Below are 11,347 nucleotides of genomic sequence, written 5' to 3' on the forward strand. Positions count from 1 at the left end.
AGTAAGCTGAAATGAAGAAAACCAATTATCAGCACTAGTATGCCCTCATTATCGGCACCATTATTGAAAGTATATGAAATTTATAATCTTACCGAATTTTGGTGCCGAAAATTGGTATAAAGGAATTTAGCTCTTTTATATAAATAAAACTCACACCGAGTCTCCAGAATCCTCATCTGTGAAAGCACTGACATCGGGGGGTTCTGTGTAAATTGCAGATACATCTAAGTCATCATCGGCATACGCCATTTTAAGGGCTCCTTGCAGAGAAAATCCTCGCCTGGAAAAAATTATTCTGGCAGCAAATAAAATTTATGTAATAATAATAATAATAATATCTTATAATGGCTAAAATCATAATAAGCAGGCGCAACACAGTAAAAGTATACCCGCGACATTTCATAACAATCATGCTCCTATATTATCCTAGCGTTACATATTTGTAACACTGCTGTTATTCATCGAATAAAAAGAAAATATTCAAACCATTGATGAATGATTTTCAGCCACTATTTGTAAGAAAATATAAATACAGTAATACTTACTGGAAAGAGGAATCCATTTTTCACAATTTTTTAAAACACCAGGTAACAAATCGACCTCTCAAACGAACACAATACTCTCATATCGTCAACTGTTGATGAAAAACGTTTCTAAGCTGTTTAAAGAGCATAGCTGACGCTATCTATGAGGTTATTACAAAACTTTACTTCAATCATTAAAATAGATTTCGCCAATTTTGCGTTACTTATGTGTAACGCTAGGTGATTAAGGGTTAAAGTCAATATCAGCATTTTAAGTATCAAAAATATGATGTTTCACTTTAATATGATGAAGCACAAGTTGCTGTCAAAGCAAGACAAGAACAAGACAGGTCTAACCTAATTATTTTTCACGTGTTGCGATGTCGGTTGATCGATAGGTTGAGTAGTGGGGGTAGAGTCGCATAATGTATAAATTGGACAAATTTCTTGTTTTTGAATAAAATTCGGGCCCTGTGCCGATAATTAGCGGACTGCCGATAATTGGTACGTTTACCTTAGGTACTTTTACAAACTATTCACTTTTTTGAAAGATAGGGATTTTTTGCACAAAATTGAATGTGTTACTTAGGGACGTCTTAGCCAAAAACGAAGTATACCAAAGGAAATCTTACGAAATTTTCCAATGGATGCCGTTATTAGTTCCAAACTCGAAAAATGTCACTTAGGGACTTTTTGCATAGAGCCCTTCAAATGAATTCTTTTACCCACTCTTTTTTATATTGCTGACTATATTTTCTTTTTTTGTTTTACTTGAGGTAGCATCTGACGATACATTACCAGATTCTTCAGAACTAAAATAATGCGTGCTACATTTATATCGAGCATATTTTAAAGTATTTTGTACTCACCTCATTTCTTTATTATGAACGCACTACGCACCAAGGATTATTGTGTACATCGATCGGCGACTCATCAAAGTCGTACAACATACTCAGTGCGGCGTTGTCCCGGCTTCCTGTCGAAATCGTTCTGTCTCTTGTCTGCAGTGAGTAATGACGCCTTAATATCGATATTAGTTTTGTTATAGTTGCACAAGGAATACTTAAACAGGTATAAGCTATGAAATGATTTAAAATAGTTTGTACTTCTAAAATATTATGTGTGTCAGAAAATAAATTAAGTCATGTGTAATAAAACAACGGTAGAAATTTATAGTTTAACGGTAGCGCGGTAGCTCATACATGAAAACGGTAGATCTACCCCTAAAATGGTCCTTGTCTGTGGGTTTACTACCCCAGACAGTCTAGAGATACGTCTTGAGGCTATGGTTACTTATTCTAAATATCTTGGGAATCCTTTTAAAGCCGCTCCCCGTCTTTTTCATCAGGTATGCGTTGGGTCTGGGTATTTCTTTCCCCTCCAGTGCCGCAAGAGAGGCACCCTCCCACGACACTAGAGATGGAACGACCTTCTCTACCCACCTCGCGGCTGTGTCATCTGCGTAGGCAGTCAGGATGGATTTCTGGACTGCCATAAGCTTGTCCGGTTCTATCGTAACTTCCGGGAAACCCTTGTGTACCACCGCTATCCTAACAGAAGCAGTGGCTTCGCTGTAAGACACACCTTCGGTTTTTGGCCTTTTCCTTTGGCGTTGGCTTTCAGGTGGTGTGGTAAGGTACATATCTATATATATTTGTACATATAAATTTCAATATACATAGTAACATAGTAAAAGTTACATTAAAACAGACAATTTAAATTTTTGATATACAGGGGGATCAAACTAGATCTTGATATGCAATTATAACAACCATTAGACTATTGTTAATTGTTAAAACAATAAACTACTAAATATTTCTCGAAATTCTCAATTAAAAAATTATGTTTTCTGTCAGAGTACAAAAATGTATAAATGGAGAAACTCCTTTTCACATCAACTGACGTAAGAGGTGCGCTTTTTAAATTGCTCAATATCGTAGGATCCAAACCAATGGGTTCATTAAAACTTCCATTGAAAATATCAGCTACTTGGCTAAGAAGTTGAAATTCACTATTTTTTTCCTTGACATATTTGAATTTTTGAAAAATTTTGCCTCCGGTTTTACCTGCAACATTTTGAAAAGCAGCTTGGGATTGTTTTACTAGTTCTACACTTCGGGTTAATGGCAAATTAGATTCCTCCATTTGTGTTATTGTTTTAGGAAGAAAGCTATAATTTGTTTTTATAAACGAAAGTTGCTGTTTTATTTCCTGGTTTTCGAATAATTGTTTAACATCTGTAAGATATTGTAAAGATTCGTCCGATAATTCTGAAATCAGATCTTTCAGTCTACAGAAATTGTCGCAATAAAATATTGAGGCTTCCAGCCAAGTGCCCCATCTTGTAATAACAGGTTGCGGTGGAAGAGGAGTGTTTGGTAATTTTTCTTTGTAGAACTGAATCCTCGTATGTGCTTTAAGAAATACTTTTTCATGTTGGAAATTAAACTATTTACAAGCGGAAAATGTTTCCTAGTCTCTTCAGCAACCCTATTTAAACCATGAGCAAGGCACGTAACATGTATCAAGTTCGGATAGAATATTTTCAAATGTTGGCCAGCCTTTAACATGTATGGTGCTGCATCTGACAAAATTAGCAAAAAATTATCTCCGGGAACAGGCGTAGGAAGAAAAAAATTTGATAGTTCCTCTTGAATAAATCTGGTCACTGTCAATGCATTTGTTTTTTCTAACTTTTTAGAGTGATACTGATCACTCATTTTTTCCATATCAATGGTATTAATATTATTTACAGCTAAATTTTCGTTCACACAAATCTGTGTGTGTCTTTATAATATTAAAAGGAAATGTGTACAAAAAAATCAAAAAGATGGCAGCGTTCATTTAAAATGCTCTTCCACAAATTACATAATAAGTGACTCACTTAATATCAGTAACTCGCGTAGGTACATTTACAATCTGATTTAAACTAAAACTTGACAATAGTGCTAATATTTTCTTAGTGTCACTAGACTGGCGATTTAGTAGATTTATGTTAATGTCCCCTAAAATTGGACCCCGTTATGCACCAAGGAACCAACCAACATTTACATTATTCGGAGAAAATTAAGAAAAACTTTTTAAATTTTCAACTGAAATATTTGTTAAACAAATATATTTATTTATCAGAAATAACAAGTTTTTTTAATCGTTTATAATCAAACCAGTGTTTTTAACAATTTTAATAAACAAAACGCAACTCCTAGTATTGAAAAAAACGCGTGGTTCTCTATTGCCTGTCTACAATTTTGGCATTTTTGATTTTGAAAAGAACCAAGTTAATACAAGATCAAAATTTTTTGATAATACTCGTTATCATTAAACTATAAAAAGACAGGTGGTTCACTAAATAAACAAAAAAATATTTTTTATGTTATAAAACAATAAAAAAATAAAAATATAACTAAGAAAATAAGGTTAGAGTGATGTTGGGGGTGTCGAGTCTTACTTAAACAACTTAACCAGAACTTCTTTGATATGATTTTAAAGGAACTAAGAATATGATGCTAAAAATTATATCAGGGAACACATTAGTATAATATAAAAAACACTTGATTCTCTGTTGTAATGTAATAAAAAAATAAACTCTTATGTTATAAAAGAGTAACGCTTTACAAAATAAACACATAGGTATCGGTAAACTACTAGTCGTTCAACTCAAAATCCAATTCGCCATTAAATCCATCTATATCCTCCTCTACAGACTAACTTCCTGTAAGGTTTTCATAAAAGTGGTGGTCTGATGAAGGGATTAGACGTAAATAGGATTTAATAACGTTTATTTTGGCTTCCGCACTGGCTTGCCGTTGAACCATAGAGGTTTTAAAAATTGACTAAAATTAGTTTCGTTATGTTTTCCTTTTTTTTATTTATTGTTATTTCTTTGTAATCATTGCCATTATAATCTGTTTTTTAAAAATACTATATTTTTTATTTTTTTCAAGTTTAATTTCTTTAATTTTTAGCCAGTTTATTTTTTCATTATCACACGTTTTTTTTTCGATTAACTATTTCTTTTTCTAACTTTCGGTGCTTTTAAAATCATTTTTTTCCATTTTTATTAGATGGATTGGATTTCCTTTTCTACATATTCTCATTACATTAAAATAATCCTCCGGAGAATACAGCTTATTTTGAATTTTTAATCCGCACTCGACATCCCCAAAATCACTATCGTTGGGCACTAAGTACTTGTCGAAGGTAAAACTAGAACTTTACTCTTTTCAGTTTCTTTACATAATGTGGTTATGCTTGAGTCGGAATGATTCGTTTCGTGCTGAAAACAAATACGCAATAAGGAACCAACCCAAATTTTATTAACCCTTGAGGGATTGGGTGCCCGCAAATTACATGAATAGTTGGGTGGTGTCTGACAGACCCAGTTTTTATTTTGCAGTTTACACTATTAAACAAGAAATAAAATTATTTAATACTTGCACAATCTTGTTTTATTTTATTTTTAACACAAATCAACTATTCTAAAAACATTACTAAAATAAACAACATTTTTAACAAAACACAAAAAAAATACAAAAATGTACTTCTCTCACATTTAACCGAAAAAACATCTTAGTCTCTAGTTCCGTTTTGAATGGATTCTTCGTACATTGGTTGAAGATGATCTAAGCATAGCCATTTGTTACATTTTACACAAAAATATCGTGTTTTACGATTTGAGCAGTAGGCGCAATGACCCCGTTTATTTTCACGCGGTGGCGCGGGTTCTGCAGGTACTCCACTTAATTTGGGGCAATATTCCTAATTTCTTTTTGTAAATGAAGGTCTTTTGCTCTTATCAGCACGTTCTCTCTTATCAAGGCTAACCCAATTGCTTTCAGAAACAATCTTCGCTCAGAAATTTTATCGGCCTCATTTGCATTACATTTATGTACTACGTGCGAGTTTATGCCTGCAATGTTTAGTAAATTATAAAAAAAATTACCATAGGCCACCTTCGCGTGTTTCTGGTTACGTTATATGCTGCACATTTCTGATCGACTGAGTCAACACCTGATTTTGTAATGTTATAAAATGTAATAATATTCGGCTTACATGTATCTCCAGAATCTTCGTCTATTGTGTCGTCATAGTGAAAAGATGATAACATCGTCACTACTTTTTTTTTGGTATGTATGATGCCAAAGTCATGAATTTGGAGAACGCAAACATAGAGGAGTACTGTGGCCTGTTGGGATCAAGAATTTCTTTTGGAATCTCCCTTTTATTTCTGCGAATTATATTCGCAAAAATGTAAAAGGGAGTAAAGTAGGACAATTGCATAATTGTAATTTTGTGCAGCTCTAGCATGCGTTTTATGCGCCGCTCTAGCATGCTTGTCAAGGATGGCTCAAGATATTTGAGCATAAAGTTTTATAACCTGGTACTAGCTAGAATTAAGGCTCTTAATTTTAATCAGTACAAAAAAGAAATCAAAAACTACCTTATAATGAATGCATTTTTTTCTTTTGAGGAGTACTTCAGTGCCAGCTTTAGTCTGTAATTTCATTTGTTTTGTCTATGTTAGTTTGTGTGTTGTATCTGTTCATTTATAACTTATAATTGACATACATATTTGTTTTAATCTTAACGTTTTAATGGTTGTTCTATTGTATAAATTTTATTCTATCAAATTTGTATATTATTTTGCAATGTAAAAACAAAACAAAAAAAAACTGTATAAAGTAGGCGTTTAATAGTCATTCAATGTTTTTATTGTTTTCTGTGTTCCTATTTTTATGTGTAAAGTTGCCTTTAGTTATTGTACGTGTGGGACAACCTTAAGAGTATGTCTGTCAAAAAGCCGAAAGAAGATGGCGAAACAATAAAGTTGTCAGTAATACGTCCGCTGTTTTAATAAAAGTTTTTAATTGCAATAGTAATACCTCTGAGTAATACTATCAACAAAGAAAAAGTTCAATTTTCAACATATTGGTCCTTCGAGCCGGATAGCTGGTGAAGTTTTCAATTATTTCAAAGATTCAAAGAAAATCCATACTTTTCCGATCAATTTCTATCGTTCAAGGTCGAAGCCGGACGAGTCCAATTGCGCAAGACGATCCAGAATAGGGGAGTTGCGTAGTAAAAGCGGCGGAAGAGTGGACTGGTCCAACTGTATCGAAAAAGGGGAGGCCACATCGACGAAAGCAGAGAAAGATACGTTTTGAGATTGCGCCCGGGATTGGTAAAACTACGACGCAAATTGCCGGTGAGTCCGTTCCTATTTACCTTTATTATCCTTTTCTTTCAACGGGAAGATAGGTTTGCTCCAAATTCTTATTAATAGGTTTTAATATCAAAATGCAAAACGAGGAGACAAGGCAATTCGGATACGGTGACATTAAAAACATTCAAAGATTTTTTACGTTCAAGAGCCGATTTCTTAGAAACAGTTTTAATGACCAAAGAGGTCAAGATACAATCTCATTCATATCAAATTTCAACAAAGTTCAAAACTGAATGCATTTTTTGCAAGGGTTCAAATCATTATATACAAAATTGCAATGATTTTTTAAAGCTTTCAACTCAAGATCGTCTTAATCAGCTTAAGAATCGAAAATTATGCTTAAATTGTTTACGCGGTTTTCATACGATCAACAATTGCCTAGCAGGACATTGCAAAAAATGTACTCAAAAGCATAATACAATTCTTCATAACGACTTTCAAGTAAATTCAAGACCAGAGCGTCCAACAACTTCATCAAATAACGCATTTTCTGCAACTTCAAGCATTGCTTCGGATAATATTCTATTATCTACAGCACTAGTTCAAATTAAAAATTCAAAGGGATATTTTCAAACATGCAGAGTTTTATTAGATTCTGGGTCCCAATCCAATTTTATTACAGAAGATACATGTAAGAGATTAGGTCTAAAGACATTTCCAGTAAGTATTTCTGTTTCGGGTATCGTTCAAACTCCTTTTCAAATCAAACAGCGATGCAATATTACTGTAGTGTCCATGCATAACTCATTCAAAGCTGATATTTCATGTTTACTTCTACCTACAATTAATAAAGGTTTACCATTCCAGTCATTCGACCTTTCAAATTTAAATATTCCTTCCAATTTGAGGTTAGCTGATCCTGGTTTATCGGTTTCTTCAAAGATTGATATTCTAATTGGTGCTGAATGGTTCTACAATTTATTATGCATTGGTCAGTTCCGCTTAGGACCTAATTTACCTACGTTACAAAAAACTGTTCTAGGATGGGTAGTCTCTGGAAAATTATACAATGATCCTATTGCTGCGCAATCCATGTGCAATTTTAGTACAAGTTCAAACGACGAAATCTATTCTTTATTGAAAAGGTTCTGGGAAGTCGAAGAAACTGTTCCACCTGGTTCAAATGTGAAATTCTCCTCAGATGAACAGCTTTGCGAGGACATATTTTCTAAAACAACCGAGCGAAAAGACGACGGTAGATTTATTGTTCATATTCCCTTAAAATGCGATCCTATTATTCTAGGTGATTCTCGTGAAATTGCTACCAAAAGATTCTATTCTTTGGAGAAGAAATTGAATCGTGAACCAAAGTTAAAGGAAGAATATGCAGCATTTATGAACGAATATATTCAACTTGGTCATATGCGAGAAATATCTAAAATTGACGAACATTCTAATTCTGGTTTTCTGCCACATCATGCAGTTGTTAACGAAAATAATCAAACTACTAAGCTTAGGGTTGTGTTCGATGGCTCGGCACAAACTGATAATGGAATTTCTTTTAATAGTTTGCAGCTAGTTGGTCCTACCATTCAGGATAATCTTTTTTCCATTTTATTAAGATTCCGACAGGGGCCTATTGTCATCTGTGCGGATATTGTTAAAATGTATCGGCAGATAGAGATTCATAGATCACAAAAACATCTCCAAAATATTCTATGGCGTTTCGATTCTTCAGAGGAATTAAAAACTTTCGAATTACAAACAGTAACTTACGGTACTGCATCAGCTCCTTGGTTAGCTACAAGATGTTTAAAGCAATTGACCATAGATTATTCCAAAATATTCCCACAATCATCTCATTTCGTGGCATCCAATTTCTATATGGATGATTTGTTGATAAGTTGCAATTCAGAAAGTGAGGCGTTAACAATATGTGACGAAATTTCAAAAATACTTTCTTCAGGCTGTTTTCAACTTCAAAAATGGGCAACTAATAGTACCAAAATTCTTCAGCACATTCAAAATCCTTCTACTATTCTTAAAATTGGCAAGGATCAACGAACCAAGATTCTAGGTTTGTATTGGTCTTATGAAGACGATCAGCTAATGTACACTATTGCTGATTTTATCAGTTTAAATAAGTTTACCAAGCGTACTATAATGTCTGATATAGCTCAGATTTTTGATCCCTTGGGACTCTTGGGCCCATGTATCATTTTAGGAAAAATTCTTCTTCAATCACTTTGGTCCTTAAAGCTTGACTGGGATGAGTCTCTTCCAGCTACTATAGACAATCAATGGCGGCAATTACGGCAAGAACTACCAGTACTTAACATTTTAAAAATACCCAGATTTGTTTCAAATACGTCAATCGTTAAGTTGGAGTTACACGGGTTTGCCGATGCCTCTTTACAAGCATATGGCGCATGTCTATACATTCGTAGTATATCTTCCAGCGGAGAGATTCAGGTAAAGCTTTTGACAGCTAAAAGTAGGGTTAGTCCTCTAAAATCGTTAACAATTCCAAGATTAGAACTGTGCGGTGCTCTCTTGTTAGCACAGCTAGTTGATCGAGTGAAAAATTCAATGACTTTTACTTTTGATGATATATTTCTTTGGTGCGATTCCACTGTCTCTCTTGCCTGGATTCGTACTTCTCCAAGTACTTTGCAAGTTTTTGTTCAAACCAGAGTCGCTCAAATACAAAGGTTAACACAACCTAACCAATGGCATCATGTTCGAACCGCCGACAATCCTGCAGACTTTCTTTCCCGAGGTATTTTGCCTAGGGCTCTTTTGGATTGTACTATGTGGTGGAATGGCCCACAATGGCTTAGCCAACCTAAAGATCAATGGCCCTATTCTGCAGCTACTTTTGAAGGAGAACTCCCAGAAGTTAAGAAACAAAAAATAATTCTCGCAGCTTTTCAAACTTCAAATTGGATTAATATTAATAAATTTTCAAACTTAATGAAACTTCAACGGGTGGTCGCTTATTGTCTTAGATTCATATACAATTGTCGAAATCCCACTGACAAGCAATTTAAACCTTTCAAGGCAAAGGATTTATCTGATACTCTTAGATACCTTATTACGATATCTCAAAAGGATGATTTTGCAGAAGAAATTCAAACGTTGCAAAGGAGTCATGCGTTGCCAAGGCAATCTAAGCTTCTTTCTTTAAATCCTTTTCTAGACGATGAGGGTATTTTACGTGTTGGTGGACGTCTTAGTCAATCAAATTTTAGTTTTGATGTCAAACATCCAATACTTCTTTCGTCCAAGCACCATCTTACAAAATTGCTTTTTAGACACGAGCATCTAAGATTATTCCATGCTGGACAACAACAACTGCTTTATTCAATTCGTCAACGTTATTGGCCACTGGCTGGTCGCAATTTGGCTAAACAAATTGTTCATTCCTGCATAAAATGCTACCGCTGCAAACCACTGCAACCTTCTCCAATCATGGGTAATCTTCCAAAAGCGCGTGTTACTCCTGCTCCACCCTTTTATAATACTGGCATAGACTACGCAGGTCCAGTATATTTGAGTTCAAAAAAGGGAAGAGGAGCCAAGGTTTCTAAAGCGTATATTGCGCTATTTGTGTGCTTTGTGACCAAGGCCACTCATTTAGAATTGGTGAGTGACTTATCAAAGGATGCCTTCATTGCTGCCTTCCGGAGGTTTGTAGCACGCCGTGGTAAGCCAAGTAATGTTTATTCCGACAACGGAACAAATTTTGTAGGAGCCAATTCAGAGTTACGAGAATTATCTCAATTTTTAAAATCGCAAGAACATTCTTTACAAGATAGTATATCTAATATTGGCGTAAATTGGCACTTCATACCCGCATTCTCACCTCACTTCGGAGGAATTTGGGAAGCCGGTGTTAAGTCGGCTAAAAGACACTTGACTCGAATAATCGGTAGCGTAAAACTTACTTTTGAAGAGTATTGCACTATATTGGCAGAGGTTGAAGCAATCCTAAACTCTCGTCCAATCACTCCCATGTCCTCAGACCCCAATGACCTATCCGCTTTAACCCCTTCTCATTTCCTTATCGGACAACCGGCAACATCACTTCCCGATCCAGACCTTAGAGACATTTCAACGTCACGCCTTTCAAGATACCAGCTGATGCAGCAGTGCCAACAACATTTTTGGTCCCGCTGGACTCGTGAGTTTCTTAGCGAGCTTCAGTTACGCACCAAATGGAAAACTCAGCAAGCAGCACTTCAAGTTGGGTCTCTTGTTGTTCTCAGAGATGACCACTCTCATCCACTTCAATGGAAACTCGGTAGAATCGTCTTACTTCATCCAGGATCAGACGGCATCGCTCGATAGCTACTATCAAGACATCAAGTGGAACTGTGAAACGGAGTTTTGCCAAGTTTTGTGTATTGCCGATTGAGGTTGAAAGCTGACTCTTTCAAGGCCGGGGGCATGTTTAATAGTCATTCAATGTTTTTTATTGTTTTCTGTTTTCCTATTTTTATGTGTAAAGTTGCCTTTAGTTATTGTACGTGTGGGACGACCTTAAGAGTCTGTCTGTCAAAAAAGACGAAAGAAGATGGCGAAACAATAAAGTTGTCAATAATACGTCCGCTGTTTTAATAAAAGTTTTTAATTGCAATAGTAATACCTCTGAGTAATA

The 11,347-nt window shown here is 35.0% G+C and overlaps 1 protein-coding gene across 1 annotated transcript; it reads left to right on the plus strand.

Moving 5' to 3' along the window:
* The first annotated feature begins 7,482 nt into the window (after nucleotides 1-7,482).
* On the plus strand, nucleotides 7,483-11,037 carry LOC115887410. Its single transcript, XM_030906822.1, has 2 exons — nucleotides 7,483-9,585; nucleotides 9,748-11,037. Exons 1-2 carry the CDS (start codon nucleotides 7,483-7,485, stop codon nucleotides 11,035-11,037), a joined length of 3,393 nt encoding a protein of 1,130 aa, XP_030762682.1.
* Nucleotides 11,038-11,347: the final 310 nt, after the last annotated feature.

Source organism: Sitophilus oryzae, unplaced genomic scaffold (assembly GCF_002938485.1).
Source record: "Sitophilus oryzae breed Bouriz unplaced genomic scaffold, Soryzae_2.0 scaffold_574_pilon_pilon, whole genome shotgun sequence".
Classification (NCBI taxonomy): Eukaryota; Metazoa; Arthropoda; class Insecta; order Coleoptera; family Curculionidae; genus Sitophilus; species Sitophilus oryzae.